At 42.9% G+C, this 20,681-nt stretch overlaps 3 protein-coding genes across 5 annotated transcripts in view; 1 reads left to right on the top strand and 2 right to left on the bottom strand.

The window, feature by feature from the left end:
• LOC114668454 (zinc finger protein 883-like) overlaps positions 1 to 20,681 on the bottom strand; it is a 492,666-nt gene that overhangs the window by 157,646 nt on the left and 314,339 nt on the right. The gene's annotated exons all lie outside the window — the stretch shown is intronic.
• The window catches only part of LOC114668248 (zinc finger protein 345-like), a 394,673-nt gene that overhangs the window by 59,695 nt on the left and 314,297 nt on the right, over positions 1 to 20,681 (bottom strand). For both annotated transcript variants that reach the window (XM_028823925.2, XM_051925344.1), the window contains exon 2: positions 11,865 to 12,325. In XM_028823925.2, coding sequence (XP_028679758.2) covers positions 11,865 to 12,288 — 424 coding nt within the window. In that variant the 5' untranslated portion in view covers positions 12,289 to 12,325. The remainder of the gene's footprint in view (positions 1 to 11,864; positions 12,326 to 20,681) is intronic.
• LOC114669347 (zinc finger protein OZF-like) overlaps positions 1 to 20,681 on the top strand; it is a 314,266-nt gene that overhangs the window by 101,525 nt on the left and 192,060 nt on the right. The window lies entirely within an intron of this gene.

The raw sequence follows: 20,681 nt of genomic DNA, 5'->3' as shown, positions 1-20,681 counted from the left end.
GGGCTAGTTCCTAGGGGGAAAACGAAAAGGACTTATTATGTTCTCTCAGAGGAGAGAGCTAAGCCGCCCTTTGGGGTCAAGATCTCAGATAAATATGGGCTGTCCCAAGACCAGCAGGTAAAAAATTTTAAAACTTGGGAACTCGATCCAGAGAGGTTGACCCAGGAGCAAGATTTTGCCCTCTGGGAAATGGTGGTACAGTGGCTACGGCCTTTTGAATTAACCACTTTTCAAATAGTGCAGCAGGTTGCCTGCTTTATATTAAAAAAGGGACTTCCCAATAATTCTACCCAGCCAGTCTGGGGAGACTTTCACTCCATGGAAGAGCAAATAAAGCTCATTGAAACATTGAAGCCAGCATCGCAATCTGAGAGAGCAGAACAGTCCTCTAGTGGACTCCGTGGGGATTACGTCCCTCAAACTAGGTCTCTTTCACACAATCTGGAGCCTGTTCCGAAGTCTCCGAGTCGGTGGGGGCACCGCTTACCCAGGAGCGAGGCAGGGATGCAGGTGGAGAGAAGAGGAATTGTTATGTGCACTTACGAACCCCCTAACTATGACTTATACTGGAGTAATCGTGGTAAATGGCTTCTGAGTCAGAGCATCCTTAGACTCCGGCAGCAACATTTCTATTGTTGATTGCCGATATGAACTACCGCAACAAAGGACAAAAAAAAGAACAGTATGAGATGCATATGCGGTGAAATCCATAATTATAAAACTACCCTATGTTTCATCAGTTATGGAGGATCACTAAAAACATTCTCTGTGGCGGTCCTCCCCAAGCCACCTTTTCCGGTGATGCTAGGGCGGGACTGGTCTGACAATAAATGTGGTGTACTAGTAATTTCTCCCGTTAATAACACAGGCCTAGCTATAGACGGGACTTACCCGACCCTCTCTCCGAAATGCACTTTCAGTTTAGAGAGACACCGGCTTCTTTTAAAAGGGAGTGGCAGTGGAATGATGACTCCCTAAAGTTTGCGAAAAATACAGTGGTTCTTGTCAATGGTCAGCGTATGCATCATCCCATGCCACAGGGTCCTCACTTTGTGATAGAGAACAACCTATTATATCAAGTAGCGGAGCATGGGGGGAGGTGCAGAAGTTATTGTTAATCCCACAAATCTACCAGCGGTAGGTCTGTGAATTGGCATATGCCCACGTCCTAGGAGGCCATTTGGGCACTGAAAAGACTTTAGAGCAAATTAATCTCCGATTTTATTGGCCGGGAATTAATGAGAAGGTTCACCATTTTTGTGCCTCATGTCCGGAGTGCCAATTACGGTAAATTCCTAGGATGGACCGAACTCCTCTAGTTCCCTTGATTCCCTTGATTTGAGCGAATTGGGGTCGATATAGTAGGACACATTGAGCCTTCTGCTCGAAGACACAAATATATAGAAGTCCTCATGGATTATGCTACTCGATATCCAGAGGCTGTTCCCTTGCACTCAGCTATGTCTAAAGCTATCGCACGGGAAATTGTAGGGGTCTTTGTGTGTCTTGGCATCCTTAAAGAAGTCCTTACGGACCATGGGACGCCTTTTACATTGGAAACGGCCAAGTTACTTAAAAAAAAGCATTTAAAGACCACGGTGTATCATCCCCAAACTGATGGTCTGGTAGAGAGATTTAATCAGATTCTCAAACAAATACTTGGTAAGGTGGTCAGCGGGGATGGGAGGAACTGGGATCATCTCCTCCCCATCATACTCTTTGCTTATAGGGAAGTCCCACAAGCCACTACGGGGTTCTCTCCTTTTGATTTGTTATATGGACGACAACCTCGGGGAATATTGGATATTTTAAAAGAAGGATGGGAAGGAGAGGCTCTTCCCTCTACCAATATATAAGAATATATTGCGCAGTTATGCGATAGATTTGGGAAAATTCGACCGATATTAAAAAGCCACTGTCACAAAGATGAGTCACAGACATCATAAAGGTTTGGGGCAGCCACCCGTATATTGTTTCCCGGCCTCAAAACTGAAGTAAATTGAACAGAGATGTTCATACGTTTGAGTCCAAAATAGTATTGATATTATGGAGGTAAGATGGCGTCTTAAAAGGCCGGTAAGGGAAATGACATCATCGTGCCCAGAACCAAAAGTAACGTTGTTGGGGCCAGAAGTGACATCATCATTGGAGTCGGAACCCTGCGGTATTTTCTATGAATGGTCTGCCCCCTGGTCTGGCGTGGTATTACTATCATTTAGGCCTTTCAGCTGTCTCCCAATGGCACATGTGTGACAATATATTTATATAGCAGTTGCCCTAACACTGGCCCTTGTAGGACACTCCTCTTACAACCACTCAGTTCTGATAGAGTTTCTTGCTCCATAACCCTCTGTTTCCTGTGTTTAGCCAATTCTGCACCCATCTGCACACCACACCCTGGACTTTCACTTCTTTTAGTTTAAGTGGCACCTTATCAGATACTTTCTGAAAGTCCAGATAAATAATATTATATGTTCCACTTTGATCATATCCTTTGGTTGTTTCCTCATAGATTTCCAGCATGTTAGTAAAACACAACCTCCCTCATCTGAATCCATGCTGACTGTTTAGTAAAACTCCTGTTCTTGCCATGTGTCGCTCAATCTTTTCCTTAATTCCTTTTATTTATTTTCTTGTGATGCGTGTTAAGCTTACTGACCTGTTCTTACTTGGATTTGCCCAATCACCCTTTTTAAATGACGGGATTACATTTTCCAGTTCATACAAATTTTCCCAGTGTGCAGTGACTACCTATACATTTTCATCAAATGTTTATATATACAGTGTATCTAATAACCTCCATAAGCATTTGAGGATAAATAGCATCTGTTCCTGTAGATTTGTTTGATTTCAACTAATTTAGTAATAATAATAATAATAATTAATTTTATTTATAGGGCAATTTACATTTGTAGTAAATTTCAAAGTGCTACATAAAAAAAAATTAAAGACAAAACAAGATAAAAACAGAGATAAAACAACAATTAATAGTGACATTCTTGTTAATATGCTTTCCTAAATAGAAAAGACTTTACCTGTTTTTTATAACATCCCACAATCTGCTGTGTTCTCAGGCTCTCTGGTAGGGTATTCCAGAGCCGTGGAGCAGCGACTGTAAAGGCTCAGTCACCTATTGTGCGAAGTTTGGTCATAGTGGGGCAAAGGCGGTAGGTATTTGGAAAATGGAGGTTTCTTGTAGTGGATTGTAATATAGGAGTTTCTTAACATATTGTGGAGCATTTCCATGAATACACTGATGAATGAGCAAGCAGAGTTTGTATTCGATACGAAGGTAAATAGGGAGCCAATGAAGTGACCAAAGGATTGGTGAAATGTGTTCATATTTCTGCACCCTCATCAGGATCCTTGCAGCACTATTTTGAATTAGTTGGAGCTTCTGAAGGCTCTTGTTGGGTATCCCGATGAGAAGTGTATTACAATAGTCCAGTCTGGAGGAGACAAAGGCATGAACGAGCTTTTCAGCATCACAAAGGGAGAGGCAAGGACAGAGTTTGGGTATGTTTCAGAGATAAAGAATGCAATTTTACAAAGGTGATGGACATATGTATCAAATGATAGATGGGAGTCTAATTTGAGACCAAAATTTGTAACAGAGGGTGATAGAGTAATGGTATGACCAGAAAAGGAAATACAATTTACAGAGGAATGAAGTAGAGGGTGTGGAAGATGAATGTTCTCTTCGTTCCCTTGTACTAATCCTTGTCTAAGGAGTTAAGCAGAAGTAAGCTTTAAAAACATGCTTTGCTGAGCAAACAGAAAAAATATTTGTCAAAAGGACTCAAGGTCTAAGCATTCCACACTGAGACTGCCTTATCACGTTCTCCCTTTGTTTACATCTGAATGGCATAACAAGGAGCCAAGGAATCAAGTTGCACAAGGAGCATTGAAGGGGCTCAAGGATTGTGTATAATAAAGTGTTGACTGTTGCATTTTCATAATGAATATTAAATCACACATTCTAGGGGTATAAAAACTTTGCCCCACCCAACAAACAGTTGTTCAGAAGAGCCCTGACGCTGTCAAGTAATATTGATTGCCTGTTTTTCTGAAACCTGCTCACTGTGACGATGAGAAAATAAAGCTGCTATATGACCACACCTGCTGTCTTGTCTGGTGTCTTCGTCCACAAGGGAGGTGCCTATTAAAAGAGTTTCAGTTTTGGTGCTGTTCAGCTTAAGAAAGTTCTTGGACATCCAGGCCTCAATTTCATCCAAGCAGGAGGATAGGGTTGATGGAGGTGTAAGAGGAGTTGAATCCAGTCTCACATAGAGCTGCGTATCATCGGCATAGCAATGGAAGGAAACTCCATTCCTGCTGATGATGTGACCCATGGGTAGAATATAGATGTTAAAAAGGGTCGGCACAAAGACTGATACTTGTGGGACCCCACAGGTGACAGTGCGAGTACGGGATTTAGCATCCCCCAGGGCCACATACTCAGCCATATCTGTGAGACAGGACTCAAACCACTCCAGAGCAGTGCCTGAAAGTCCAATTATATAGTGAAGACGATGGAGAAGAATATTATGGTCTACTGTATCAAATGCAGCTGTGAGGTCCAGGAGGAAAAGTAGTGATGGAGAGCCCTAGTCAGCAGCCATCAGGAGGTCATTGGTGATTTTGACCAGGGCTGTCTCTGAAAATTTTCAATCTGGTTTCTGATCTTCTCACAGCAAAAACAGATTGAATTTTTTGAGGTGATCCTGAAGCTGAACCAAAACAACCTTTTCCAAAACCTCAGACAAAAATGGAAAGTTGGAAATCGGACGATAGTTTACTATCACTTCAGGATCCAAAGAAAATTTTTTTTAAATGAGGTCTAATTTTTGCAGTTTTGAAGGTCAGTGGGACTGAGCCGCCCTGGAGAAAGTGATTAGTGATATCAGCAATGAGAGGGCTTAAGTCTGATACATTATCTTTTACCAGAGGAGTAGGAAAACGGTTCAATGAACACATTGAAGGCCTCATCCTCTGGATGATGCCCTCAACTTCTTTACCTGTAGTATAGAGGAACTAGGAAAGGCAGACCATTGAATTTGATGTGGAATCATTCAGCGATGCAGGGCTGGAGACAGACAATGAGGAGCGGATGGTATCACCTTTGAGGTGTGATATTCAATAAAATTATTGCATTCTCCTCTGTAAAATTATTACAGGCGTAGGTATGAGGATTGAATAAATGATTTATCACAGAAAAAAGTTGTTTAGAGTTTCCAGGACTGTCATTGATTCAATTTGAATAGTATTGAGATCTGGCGGTGGTCAGTGATCTACAGGCTTATTTGTGAACCGTTAAACTGGTTGCAACAAAACGGTGCTCGAGGGCTCACCCAGTTGCTTTCATCTGTCGAATCTCACTTGTAAACCACGGGGCAGACTTTACAAAAGAGACCACTCGTGCTGCGGTGGGCTGGCGCCCTGCCCAGGGTTTCTTTCCAGCTTTGCGCCCTGTGTTGGCTGGGATTGGCTCCGGCAGACCCCCGTGACCCTGTAGTTAGGATATAGTGGGTTGGATAACGGATGGATGGATGGACCACTCGTGATTTGACTGGGGCATGGGTCTCAAGGATGTTCTGGAGCCCATTGTTGTAATAATCGACTAATTCACTGACAGAAGAAAGGTGGGGGGCAATACAAAAGTTCTTAATGTCAGCATTTAAATCAGTCAAATTAATTTTTTTCAGGCTCCTGTAACGGATACAGCGTTGTAATTTAGAGTATAGTGAATGTGTGGGTAAATCCATTGAGAAAATTTTATGATCAGAAACACCAATATCAAATACTTGGAGGATAGAAATATGGACTGAATCAGTAATGACTAAATCGAGGGTATGGCCATTGTTGTGAGTGGGGACCTCGACAAGCTGCCACAGATTTAAACAATCCAAGAGCTCTAAGAGCTGGGCAGCAGAGTATCTGGATCAGCTGTAGACGCTATATGCACAGTTGGACAGCTGTGGTGCAAATTGCAAAGGACTCCAGCAACAAGATAATCGCCATGATCCCCAGCGACAGAGCTGACATCCAGGAAATGTAATAGCAGGCCAAACACTGTTGGATGAAACACGGACTGTTTGCAATCGACTCCAGAGGCATTAATTCAAATGACAACGTTAAGAGGTATTCCAAAGAAATCCCAAATGCCATCCACTGCAAACTCAAGTGGTATCAGTCAGTTGAAGACAGGTAGCAGGCTAGCGCCTATGACACAATGCAAGTCAGCCCGACAACTGCCGCAGGTAGGATTTCTCCCAAAAGTAACAACATTAAGCACAACAAGGCGTAACAGCAAATTACAGCCGCTGGAGGCTAAAGTTCTGTATAATATCCAGAAACAGCTACAATCATCCATCCATCCATCCATCCATCGTCTCCCGCTTATCCGAGGTCGGGTCTCGGGGGCAGCAGCTTGAGCAGAGATGCCCAGACTTCCCTCTCCCAGGCCACTTCTTCTAGCTCTTCCAGGAGAATCCCAAGGCGTTCCCAGGCCAGCCGGGAGACATAGTCCCTCCAGCATGTCCTGGGTCTTCCCCGGGACCTCCTCCCGGTTGGACGTGCCTGGAACACCTCACCAGGGAGGCGTCCAGGAGGCATCCTGATCAGATGCCCGAGCCACCTCATCTGACTCCTCTCGATGCGGAGGAGCAGCGGCTCTGCTCTGAGCCCCTCCCGGATGACTGAGCTTCTCACCCTATCTTTAAGGGAAAGCCCAGACACCCTTCAGAGGAAACTCATTTCAGCCGCTTGTATTCGCAATCTCGTTCTTTCGGTCACTATCCATAGCTAATGACCATAGGTGAGGGTAGGAACATAGATCGACTGGTAAATTTCACCACGACAGACCGATGCAGAGCCCGCATTACTGCGGATGCTGCACTGATCCGCCTGTCGATCTCATGCTCCATTCTTCCCTCACTCGTGAACAAGACCCCGAGATACTTGAACTCCTCCACTTGGGGCAGGATCTCGCTACCAACCCTGAGAGGGCACTCCACCCTTTTCCGGCTGAGGACCATGGTCTCGGATTTGGAGGTGCCGATTCTCATCCCAGCCGCTTCACACTCGGCTGCGAACCGATCCAGAGAGAGCTGAAGATCACGGCCTGATGAAGCAAACAGGACAACATCATCTGCAAAAAGCAGTGACCCAATCCTGAGCCCAACAAACCGGACCCCCTCAACGCCCTGGCTGCGCCTAGAAATTCTGTCCGTAAAAGTTATGAACAGAATTGGTGACAAAGGGCAGCCCTGGCGGAGTCCAACTCTCACTGGAAACGGGTTCGACTTACTGCCGGCAATGCAGACCAAGCTCTGGCACCGATCGTACAGGGACCAAACAGCCCTTATCAGGGGGGCCGGTACCCCATACTCTCGGAGTACCCCCCACAGGATTCCCCGAGGGACACGGTCGAATGCCTTTTCCAAGTCCACAAAACACATGTAGACTGGTTGGGCAAACTCCCATGCACCCTCCAGGACCCTGCTAAGGGTATAGAGCTGGTCCACTGTTCCGCGACCAGGACGAAAACCACACTGTTCCTCCTGAATTCGAGGTTCGACTATCCGACGGACCCTCCTCTCCAGGACCCCTGAATAGACTTTTCTAGGGAGGCTGAGGAGTGTGATCCCTCTGAAGTTGGAACACACCCTCTGATCCCCCTTCTTAAAGAGGGGGACCACCACCCCGGTCTGCCAATCCAGAGGCACTGTCCCTGATGTCCATGCGATGTTGCAGAGGCATATCAACCAAGACAGTCCTACGACATCCAGAGCCTTGAGGAACTCCGGGCGTATCTCATCCACCCCGGGGCCCTGCCACCAAGGAGTTTTTTGACCACCTCGGTGACCTCAGTCCCAGAGATGGGGGAGCCCACCTCTGAGTCCCCAGGCTCTGCTTCCTCATTGGAAGGCATGTTAATGGGATTGAGGAGGTCTTCGAAGTACTCCCCCCACCGACCCACAACGTCCCGAGTCGAGGTCAGCAGCGCACCATCCCCACCATATACAGTGTTGACACTGCACTGCTTCCCCTTCCTGAGACGCTGGACGGTGGACCAGAATCTCCTCGAAGCCGTCCAAAAGTCGTTCTCCATGGCCTCCCCAAACTCCTCCCACGCCCGAGTTTTTGCCTCAGCAACCACCAAAGCCGCATTCCGCTTGGCCTGCCGGTACCTATCAGCTGCCTCTGGGGTCCCACAGGACAAAAGGGTCCTGTAGGACTCCTTCTTCAGCTTGACGGCATCCTTCACCGCCGGTGTCCACCAACGGGTTCGGGGATTTCCACCACGACAGGCACCGACCACCTTATGGCCACAGCTCTGGTCAGCTGCCTCAACAATAGAGGCACAGAACATGGCCCATTCGGACTCAATGTCCCCCACCTCCCTCGGGACATGGTCGAAGTTCTGCCGGAGGTGGGAGTTGAAGCTACTTCTGACAGGGGGCTCTGCCAGACGTTCCCAGCAGACCCTCACAACACGTTTGGGCCTACCAGGCCTGACCAGCATCCTCCCACACCATCGAAGCCAACTCACCACCAGGTGGTGATCAGTTGATAGCTCACCCCTCTCTTCACCCGAATGTCCAAGACATGTGGCCGCAAGTCCGACGACACGACCACAAAGTCGATCATCGAACTGAGGCCTAGGGTGTCCTGGTGCCAAGTGCACATATGAACACCCCTATGCTTGAACATGGTGTTCGTTATGGACAATCCGTGACGAGCACAGAAGTCCAATAACAAAACACCGCTCAGGTTCAGATCGGGGGGGGGGGGGGGGCATTCCTCACAATCATGCCCTTCCAGGTCTCACTGTCATTGCCCACGTGAACATTGAAGTCTCCCAGCAGAACGAGGGAGTCCCCAGAAGGTATGTCCTCTAGCACCCCCTCCAGGGACTCCAAAAAGGGTGGGTACTCCGAACTGCTGATCAGCGCATAAGCACAAACAACAGTTAGGACACATCCCCCCACCCGGAGGCGAAGGGAGGCTACCCTCTCGTCCACCGGGGTAAACCCCAATGTACAGGCTCCAAGTCGGGGGGCAATAAATATACCCACACCCGCTCGGCGCCTCTCACCGGGGGCAACTCCAGAGTGGTACAGAGTCCAGCCCCTCTCAAGGCGATTGGTTCCAGAGTCCAAGCTCTCAACTCTGCGCACTAGCTCAGGCTCCTTCCCCTTCAGAGAGGTGACATTCCACGTCCCAAGAGCCAGCTTCTGTAGCCGAGGATCGGACCGCCAAGGTCCCCGCCTTCGGCCACCACCCAACTCCCACTGCACCCGACCTCCTTGGCCCCTCCCATAGGTGGTGAGCCCATGGGATGGGGGACCCACGTTGCCTCTTCGGGCTGTGCCCGGCCGAGCCCCATGGGTGCAGGCCCGGCCACCAGGCGCTCGCCAACAAGCCCCACCTCCAAGCCTGGCTCCAGAGTGGGGCCCCGGTTACCCGCGTCCGGGCAAGGGAAAACGCCGTCCAAAATTGTTTTTCATCATAGGAGGTTTTGTTTAACCGCTCTTTGTCTCATCCCTCACCTAGGACCAGTTTGCCTTGGGTAGCCCTACCAGGGGCATAAAGCCCCGGACAACAGAGCTCCTAGGATCATTGGGACACGCAAATCCCTCCACCACGATAAGGTGGTGGTTGAAGGAGGGGCTACAATCATACAACATTCAGATAATACTAAAAACGTAAATAATGAAAGTTAATCTCAGCAGCACTTCTCTCTCTACAATTTCCAAATCCCTCAGTACCTCCTTAGTAGTCCCTGTTACAACTGAGAGGTTATCCACTTTTTCAGACATGAAATCTTCAGAAACTGGAAAGTTTAGAGCATTTCATATTTCATTATCTGTGTATTGTAATTCCCCTTTATTATTCATGAGGCACTTCACTTCCTCCTCGTCTGTTCTTTTACTCCTGAAATACTGAAAGAATGTCTTTGGGTGCAACATTTCTCTTTAACTGTCTTTTAGAGACCCTCATAACTTTCTTAATGGTTGCTCTCAAATGCACTACTGTTAGCATTGGGGTTTTTCATCTTAAATGACTTATTCAGTTGTTCTTTTTTTCCTTTGCATCTTCTTTTTTTCCTCCTTATTTACCCACTCCAGAGATTTTATTAATTACTTTGAATCCATCCTGCATCATATGTAAAATGTTTAATTTCTTTCTGCTAAGAAATTGCAGTTACTTTTGCCTGTTTACTGCTATCACACTGACTTGCCAGCTACTGCAAAAGCTTTCTCCATTCTCTGCCCCACAATCCCAAAGGTTGGAGTAAGACTGGAGTAACACCTGCTGTTGTGTGATTCACCAAACAAAAAAACACCCTTGTAAATAGAAAAAAACATTAAAAACTATTAAAACTGCTTCTCTGCTCCTTAATAGCTACCAAAATAAAAACAATTTTAGGAGCAAAAATCATATTTAGTGCACACTCACACAGAAGTAGCACAGACTAGCACAGAACACAGGGACTTTTTCAATTCATAATTTAAGAATTTTAGAATAACTGAAGAGCTGTGTAAAGCTTGCAATTGTGATAAAAGAATTTTGGAAGACCTGGGTGCCCGTCAATGCATAGAAAGCAATACTGTCTACAAAAATGGAGGAAACTCACTACTGGAAAGGGTAACCCACAAAGATCACAGCATGAAAACAGAGATGAATAGGAACACAGACAGGCAGAGCCAAGGTCCTGCAGAAATCTCGGGGACTTGAGAAAGTCTCTGTCCATGTGGAGAAAAGCGTAAAAATGTATTTTACAGAAGGACAACACCAAGGAAATCAATGCAATCTAGCAAACCCATCACTGCACATCTTAAAACTTGTAAAAGATCATCATGATGTTCCAGAACAGACAATGTTATGTGAAAAGAATGAGACAAAAGTTGAAGTCTTTGGTCAAAACACGCAACACCATGTTTGGATGCAAGACAAAAGCGCACATTGATACTAAATCATCAAGGTGAAGGGAGCATCATGGGTTGGCCTGCTTGTTTCTTCACAGCCTGGAAAACCTGACACTATCAACGGTCACTGAATTGAAAATATTATAAAGAAATCTGACAGAAAAATATCAGGATAGTAGTAAGCTTAACAAAAGATGAGTGATGACACAGGACAATGAGCCCAAACACAGGAAGAAATCAAAAAGAGAAAGGGTTAAACGTACGGTAACTGGTGTTCTGGAATGTCCAATAAGAGACACGCGATGCTGTGGCCTGACTTAAAGAGAACTCATCAGAAAAGAGCTCTCAGGGATGAAGGAACTGAAAAGGTTTGGATTGAAGGAATTGGTTAAAATTCACTGCTGATCAGTAGCTACAAAATGTTTTGTGGAGGTCATTACTGTCAATGAAGGGTCAACCAGTCTGTAAAGATAGGAGGGTCACGGAGTGGACTGTGAATGTTTAAACAATGTGTTCAGGACTGACAAGAAGCCGTCCAATTGTTTGTGAGTTATTACAGTAGTTTAGGACAACTGAGGCTGTCTCTAATCGGAGCTTTGTTGAAGATCGGACCACATTATTAACAGGAATTAATATGGATACCCAGGAAATTCCAGAGGGATCACTACCTTTGTCTTGCTCTTGGACATTTGTGTAGCACTCTTCATTGAGGACATGCTGAGGACTTTTGCATAAAGTCACTATAATGAAAGAATAGCAAATTGATAAACCTTACATGACAATAGATGAAATCTCAAACTACATTAAAACACACAATAAAATAAAGTATTTTCACTCTATTTCTAAGTTTTTCATTAAAATCACAAGACCCAACCTTTTAAGCCCATAAACTCCAACCCTAAACCTTACACATTTTTATTTTACACTTACTTTTTCCAGAATTCTTTGTAGCTGGTCGCTTATTTTTCTGAGTCCTAACAGATGTAGGTTCCTCATCCTTCTTTGGTTCAGAGTCAAATGATTCAGTCTTCACATTGATAGAAGGCTCTGGAGATGAACATTGTCTGCTTTGAGAAGAGTCTAACCTGGTCACCACTCCATCTTGACACCCATCATGAAGGTTTTCTTCTTTTACACTGTCCAGATTTGTATGGTTATGTGTCTCAATACTGGCAGATGTCTCTTCAGGTTCTTCTTTAATGCCCACTGACTGCAGTTCACTGTTCTCCTCCTTGATGCTCAGACTTTCCTGTTTAAGGCAGATGGACTCCCACTGACGGTCCTCCTCCTTAATATTTACAGTTTTCTCCATGATATTTGTGTCCACATCACAGCTCTCCTGTTTCACATCCATTGAGATGTTCCAGTAAACAGCAGCTTTTTCTTTTTCTCTGTAAAAATAACAAGAATCAACTTCATTAAAACTTCATCACTTATGTCTAAAGACACTTGAATATCATTTTAGAAAAGGCTCTATGTTATAGTTTATGCAACATCAGACAGTTCATAGTATGCTGACAGTAACTCATTGTTTCACATCTGATTATTTGAAATGAAGAGCAATCTTGGAAGTGGATTGAAGGTCCACCAGCCTGAAACAAGAAGACCATCTTACACGGTTGTGGGTCAGCTGTATTCACTACTTGATTTAAACATACAGTGCTGCTGGGGTCTCAGAATTGTCTTATCAGTTTATGTTGATAAAGACTTGTACAAGTAGGGGCACAGGACTGTGTTAAGAAACAGAAAGTCAGGAGGGAGACAATGAAAGAGGAACTTAACTTTGCTGAAATGTGCAGCTGCAACAGTAGAAGACAAGCAAGTGAAATAAGGGGTTTGTTAGCTTAGGCTGACAGGTGTAATTGATGGTGCGTAACTTCTATTTTTGTCAGTAGGTTTGACAAAACTTTTCTATTCATTAAAAGCCACCAGTCCCCTCTTTACCCACCGAATCAATCATAATTTTTGATTGTGCTATCAGATTTAATAAAACCCCCTTGTTGTCACTACAAGTTTTAAAGTGCATTGTTCTGTTTGACTGTGACCATCCCTTCTCCATTAATAAATAGCTGATTGACCTGACTTGAGCTCCTTAACTGCACTGCCATAACAGAGATGGATGTGTGTCGTATTAACGGGAAAAAGTGTTTTAACTCTATAAGAAAGTACTTTGGAGACTGCGATCCTTCAATGTGAGAAGTGACATAATTCACATCTTCTATCACATTGTGATGACCAGTGTGGTTTTCTACATTAAGGTGTGCTCAGCTGTGTACATCACGTCAAGAGAGGCTGACTGAATGAACAGGCTAATTAAAAAGGGCAAAATCAGTAATGGGACGCACCCTGGACCCCCTGGAGTTCGTAGCTGAGGAAAGAATTAAAACAAAACTGAATGTCATTATGAACAATGCTGCACATCCTCTCTCTGACACACTGAAATGGAGTTCGTTCAAATCATTTCTCATAAGTGTGTCAAGAAACACTACGGGGGCTCCTTTATACGAACAGCAATACGTCTGCATAATGCCTTATGCTGATTGTGATAGCCAATTCAGAACATGCCTTTCTTTTTTATTTTTCTTGCTTCATAGTCATTCTGGTGTGCGTTCAGACCAAAGTGTGTATGTATTTTTATTTACTTATTTATCTACCTATATTTTTATTTTTTTAAAGAACTTCAGTAAAAAGTGAAATTTCCCCCTTGTGGCAAGTAAAGTTCTACCAATTCTATTCTATCTATTGCTGGACACTGGATTTGCTTAATCTGTTTGATTAAATTGGTGCACATGTTTTTAATTTTTTGGGTATAACTTCAGAAGTGTGACTTTGATACAACACGTATGTCACTTGAGCCAATTAGTGAGGGAGGTCATGGTGGTCAGCTTAATAATTAGGGAGTTTGGTCGGAGGTGGACACACAGGTGACATCGCTCAGTGGAGGTGAGACTTGTGCTGGTATTTCTTAAGATGGCAGCATTTACCGTGTGAGGTGATTACTGTGCCGTGAGAAACACACCCACCGTGTGGACTGACTGAGGGGGCAGAAGACATTTGAGAAGGTGGTGGTTTTTAAATTGATTTCATGGTCTTGGTTTTACTTTGTTTTGGGGGGTAGATCTTGCTGAATGAGATTAAAAGCTGGTGCTGTGATTGTCTCATTGAACACAAGAGGTAAATCTTAGCCCTACTTAATAATTAATCCACAAATCGATTATCGAATACCGATATGCTTTTTTATGTTATGCTTAACAGTGGCTTAACAATGTTGGCCTCTGCTTCCTCAGATTGTAATTATTTATTGACTTAATATATTTACCGGATTTCTGCAGGTGATTTGAAGGTGGAATTTGGAGTTGTAAATCAATCTGCAGCAGGTATTCGTTAATCTTTGTCAAATGAGCTTGGACTGTAGAAATACATGGTAAGTAATGAAAATGTAGAGTAGGAGGTGGCAATGGTGTGACTGGACGATGTGAAGTAGAAAATGGATTTGAAAACGCAAAGTGAACTGGAGACACACACACTGATGATTGAATGGGAAAGACATGCGGGCGACCACAGGGGGATTGACTCGAGTAAAGTTCGGAGGTGGGCTGGAGGTCGCGCTGCTCATCTCTCACTTAAGTTGTGTACAGTAACTCTGAGTTGAGCGAATGAGAACTTACACATCCATAAAACAGTATCTCCAAACCCATAGCACTTATCTTTGTTTGTCTGTTCGTGTTCAAATTCTTTTTTTTTTTTTAATTTTTATTGATTTTATTGAAATCACACAACATTCCATACAAATACATCAATTTTACAGGAATAGGATTGAAAACAAATCAACCCACACCCCCGAGAAAGAGAGCATGGCCAGCAGAATAAAATTTAAACCTAGTAAAAATAAGCAAATCGATAGAGTAATAAGTGAATATAGATAAATGGAGAAAACAAAAAAAAAGGAAGAGAATCTGCTTCCTCGGTGCTTTAAAAGCTTATTCTAAAATGTTATTGATTAGATCCTGCCAGGTTTTGAAAAATTTCTGCACAGATCCTCTAAGTGAGAATTTTATTTTTTCCAATTGCAAATAATATATAACATCAGTTACCCATTGACTTAAAAGGGGAGAGTTAGGATTCTTCCAGTTCAGCAACATAAGTCTATGTGCCAATAGTGAAGTAAAGGCAATCACAGTTTGTTTGTCCTTCTCCACTTTATGCCCATCTGGAAGAACACCAAACACAGCTGTTTGTGGATTAGGAGGGATTGTGACACCAAGGCTGTCTGAAAGGCATTTAAAAATCTTGGTCTAAAATGATGTTAGTTTGGTGCAGGCCCAGAACATGTCACCCAGTGAGGCTGGAACTTGATTGCAGTGTTCACAGGTTGGATCTTGCCCTGGAACCATTTTGGATAATTTTAAGCGGGACAGATGTGCTCAATATATAATTTTTAGTTGAATAATTGTATGCTTTGTGCATATGGAGCTCAAGTGAATTCTTTGCATTGCTACCTTCCACTCCTTTTCTGATATGCTGAGGGAGAGATCCTTTTCCCATTGTCCGCTTGGATCTTTGAAAGGGAGTGACTGTAAAATTGTTTTATGTATTGCAGAGATTCTGTCTAAGTCCTTGAAACTGATGAGTATTTTTTCTAGCATAGAGGGAGGTGGGAGATGAGGGAAATTGGGCAGGTTCTGTTTAACAATGTTTCTAATTTGAAGATAGTGAAAGAACATGTGTTGCTGGAAAGTTACATTTAGAATGTAATTGTTCATAGGATGCAAAGAAGTTGTGTATGTACAGATCTCTAAGTTGTTAAATCCCAAATGTTTTCCAGACATTAAAAACTGCATGTTTGCAGTGGTTGAAAAAGGTGGTTCTCGTGCAGTGGTGCCACCGATAAAAGATTCTCTATCTTAAAATGTTTCCTACATTGGTTCCATATTCTGAGTGAGTGAAGTACTATTGGGTTATTAGTATTTATTGGGGCACAAAGCAAGGAATATAAAGATGAACTGCAGGATTCTATTTCTATTGCAGACCAAGCCTGCATATGTTCATCTATTTGTGTCAATGTCCAGGTTTTTATATGTTGTATGTTTGCTACCCAGTGGTAAAACTGAAAGTTAGGCAGAGCCATGCCACCTTCTGCCTTTGTGGGATTGCTCTTTGGATACGTGGAAGTTTTGAATTCCAAATAAATGAGGTTATGGTTGAATCTAATTTCTTAAAGAACGATTTATTGATGTACTGTATATTAGAATATTTTGAAATAAAAGAGAAGCTTAGGGAGGATATTCATCTTAACAATGTTAATTCTTCCAGCTAAAGTGAGATGAAGGGTTGACCATCTATGCAAGTCTTGCTTGATTTTTTCCATACATACAGCAAAATTTTGTTGATAAAGAGCTTTATGTTTACTTGTGATGTTTACCCCTAGATATTTGAACTGATCTGCAATGATAAAAGGGAATTTGTCCAATCCAATATTGTGTGCTTGAGAATTCACTGGAAAGAGCACACTTTCAGTCAAATTAATTCTGAGACCAGAAATCTTTTGGAATTCTGTTAGTGCTGTTAGGACTGTAGGCACAGTATTTTGTGGGTCTGATATATACGGTACCATATCATCTTTATATAAAGAAATTTTCTGTTCAAGTCCTTCTCTGATAATCCCCTTTATCTCTGATGCATTTTGAAAGTGAACTGCCAGTGGCTCAATGGCGATTGCAAAAAGCAGTGGTGACAAGGGGTATCCTTGTCTGGTACCACGTTCTAGTTTAAAGTAGTCTGAATTAATGTTGTTAGTACAAACTGAAGCTTCTGGATTGGTATACAGTAGTTTAATCCATGCACAAATGTTCGGGCCAAATCCAAATTTCTCCAATGTAGTCAAAAGGTACTTCTATTCAATCATATCAAATTCTTTTTCTACATCCAAGGATAATAAAATCTCTGGGATATTTGACTTTGCGAGTGAGTATATTACATTAAACAGGCGTTGAAGATTGGACGCTAAATATCAGCCTTTAATAAATCCAGTTTGATCTTGTGATATTACTGAAGGCAGCACTTTCTCCATCCTTCTAGCTAGGACTTTGGAGAGTATTCAGAAGTGAAATTAATCTGTATGATGCACATTGTAATACATCCTTATTTTGTTTAGGAAAGATGGTGATTGATGCTTGACAAAAAGTTTGAGGTAGAATTTTATTGTCTCTAGCTTCTGTTAATGTTGCTAATAGAAGGGGAGCTAGCTGAGTGGAGAACTTCTTATAAAATTCGGCAGGGTAGCCATTGGGGCCTGCTGCTTTCCCACTTTGAAGTGACTTTATAGCATCTAGTAATTCTGGTAGTGCTAGAGGTTTATTCAGTTCCTCTGCACTAAGAGTATCTATTTGTGGTATCTGTAATGCGTCCAGAAATGCATTAGATTGTGTCTTGTCTTCTTTAAACTCAGTAGAATATAAGGATTTATAGTAGTCTCTAAATGTGTGCATTATATTTTTATGGTCAATGATTATGTCTCCGTTTGTGTTGGTGATTGCTGGGATTGCATTGCGAAATTCTTGCTTATGGATTTGTTGAGCTAAGAGCTTATTAGCTTTCTCTCCATGTTCATAGTAATGATGTCTTGATTTAAAAATGAGTTGTTCAGTTTCTTTAGTTGTTAAGAGGTTGAATGTAAAGCCTGTCTTTTCCTATGAAGAGCCTCACTTGGACACCTGGCGTGTTCTTCATCTATTCTAGTAATTTCGTTGGTTAGCTTTGATACCTGCTTGCTTTGCAGTTTATTTCTGAGGGAAAGATATGAGATAGTCTGTCCTCTTAGGAAGGCCTTCATGGTTTCCCAGAGTGTCCCTGCGGAGACCTCTGAGGATATATTTGTCTCTAGAGAAAAACTGATTTGTTTTGATATAAATTCTGTAAAGTTCTTGTCTGCTAATAAAAGTGAGTTAAGACGCCATCTGCAAGATGAGTATGTGGGGCATACTGATTTTATTTCCAGGAAATGGTTATCTACAAAAATGCACTGGTGAGTAGAAGGAATATATTCTTGAATTTGGGCTCAGAAATCTCCAGGGGTCTGATAAGTTGTGGTCAGTTACAAACTGTGTAATTGTCTTTGCAGTGTTAGATGCCATCACCCCTGTGGCAGGAGACCTACAGTGCATCCGGAAAGTATTCACAGCGCATCACTTTTTCCACATTTTGTTATGTTACAGCCTTATTCCAAAATGGATTAAATTCATTTTTTTCCTCAGAATTCTACACACAACACCCCATAATGACAACGTGAAAAATGTTTACTTGAGGATTTTGCAAATTTATTAAAAAATAAAAAAATTGAGAAAGCACATGTACATAAGTATTCACAGCCTTTGCCGTGAAGCTCGAAATTGAGCTCAGGTGCATCCTGTTTCCCCTGATCATCCTTGAGATGTTTCTGCAGCTTAATTGGAGTCCACCTGTGGTAAATTCAGTTGGTTGGACAGGATTTGGAAAGGCACACACCTGTCTATATAAGGTCCCACAGTTGACAGTTCATGTCAGAGCACAAACCAAGCATGAAGTCAAAGGAATTGTCTGTAGACCTCCGAGACAGGATTGTCTCGAGGCACAAATCTGGGGAAGGTTATAGAAAAATTTCTGCTGCTTTGAAGGTCCCAATGAGCACAGTGGCCTCCATCATCTGTAAGTGGAAGAAATTCAAAACCACCAGGACTCTTCCTAGAGCTGGCCGGCCATCTAAACTGAGCGATCGGGGGAGAAGGGCCTTAGTTAGGGAGGTGACCAAGAACCCAATGGTCACTCTGTCAGAGCTCCAGAGGTCCTCTGTGGAGAGAGGAGAACCTTCCAGAAGGACAACCATCTCTGCAGCAATCCACCAGTCAGGCCTGTATGGTAGAGTGGCCAGACGGAAGCCACTCCTTAGTAAAAGACACATGGCAGCCTGCCTGGAGTTTGCCAAAAGGTACCTGAAGGACTCTCAGACCATGAGAAAGAAAATTCTCTGGTCTGATGAGACAAAGATTGAGCTCTTTGGTGTGAATGCCAGGCGTCACGTTTGGAGGAAACCAGGCACCGCTTATCACCAGGCCAATACCATCCCTACAGTGAAGCATGGTGGTGGCAGCATCATGCTGTGGGGATGTTTTTCAGTGGCAGGAACTGGGAGACTAGTCAGGATAAAGGGAAAGATGACTGCAGCAATGTACAGAGACATCCTGGATGAAAACCTGCTCCAGAGCGCTCTTGACCTCAGACTGGGGCGACGGTTAATCTTTCAGCAGGACAACAACCCTAAGCACACAGCCAAGATATCAAAGGTGTGGCTTCAGGACAACTCTGTGAATGTCCTTGAGTGGCCCAGCCAGAGCCCAGACTTGAATCCGATTGAACATCTCTGGAGAGATCTTAAAATGGCTGTACACCGACACTTCCCATCCAACCTGATGGAGCTTGAGAGGTGCTGCAAAGAGGAATGGGCGAAACTGGCCAAGGATAGGTGTGCCAAGCTTGTGGCATCATATTCAAAAAGACTTGAGGCTGGAATTGCTGCCAAAGGTGCATCGACAAAGTATTGAGCAAAGGCTGTGAATACTTATGTACATGGGATTTCTCAGTTTTTTTTATTTTTAATAAATTTGCAAGAATCTCAGGTAAAATTGTTTCACGTTGTCATTATGGGGTGTTGTGTGTAGAATTCTGACGAAAAAAATGAATCCATTTTGGAATAAGGCTGTAACATAACAAAATGTGGAAAAAGTGATGGGCTGTGAATACTTTCCGGATGCACTGTAACTAGATGTTCAAAATGTCTTCATGATTATCGATAAGTGGTTTATTATGAGCAACATGTTATGACTTTCAGCACATACTTTTTAGTGATTACTTTTTTAAGCTTGTATTAGATGGAAGAGGATCTGTGGCTTCGGAATGGAGGTGGTGTGTTGTTGTTGGGCAGTAGAGTGTGCACCGTGAAAAGAGCCGATACGAAGTACGAAAGTGCATCCTGCTGACCTTGGATTATGTGTCAAGGTTTAAGATTTGAAACGAACCTGTGGCTTTTACAGAAGTAAGGCTGTTTAAGGTATGGACTGAATATTTGGTACTTGTGTACTAAACAGACGGCAAGGACTGCGTACCCTTTTCTATTGTCGTGAAGCAAATCGGATTTTGTTTTTAACGTTAGCGACCCAAAGAGGACATTAACATTAGGGACCTTTAGGCAACTATACTCCACCCCGACTAACTTTAAAGTTAGTATTTGTGGTTGAGGTAGGTCAGTCTAATAATTTAAACTCCAAAAATTAAGCAAACGGGGCACCTCCCCCATAGAGCCCAACAGCAGAATGTGTAGGAACTGCCGTCCGTTTAGTACACAAGTACCAAATATTTTTTATTGAGTTAATTTCAATATTTTATGCATTGCAATGGGGTGCAGTTGAAAATACTGCAAAAACTGTTTTAAAATATTACTGATGTGGTAACAAGCTTCCAGTGTTTCAGTGACAGGTTTGATCATTTAATTAAATTAATACATTTTAAAAGTTACTGTACATTTCAATAAAAGAGTTTTTGTTTAATTTTGCACATTGTTAATATTATAACAATAATCCCTCCAATGTTCACACAATAATAATCTTGTGTTCTATGTGTTTTCAGGGTGCGGTTTCTAGAATGGCTTAGTACTGTAAATTCTGTTCCGATATTTTGAGCTCCAGAACACAATTCTTTACACATTATAGACTGGAA

This window comes from Erpetoichthys calabaricus, chromosome 1, assembly GCF_900747795.2.
Source record: "Erpetoichthys calabaricus chromosome 1, fErpCal1.3, whole genome shotgun sequence".
Lineage (NCBI taxonomy): Eukaryota > Metazoa > Chordata > Cladistia > Polypteriformes > Polypteridae > Erpetoichthys > Erpetoichthys calabaricus.
Note: the sequence above shows the minus strand (reverse complement) of the source record. Positions and strands in the feature narration are given on the sequence as shown.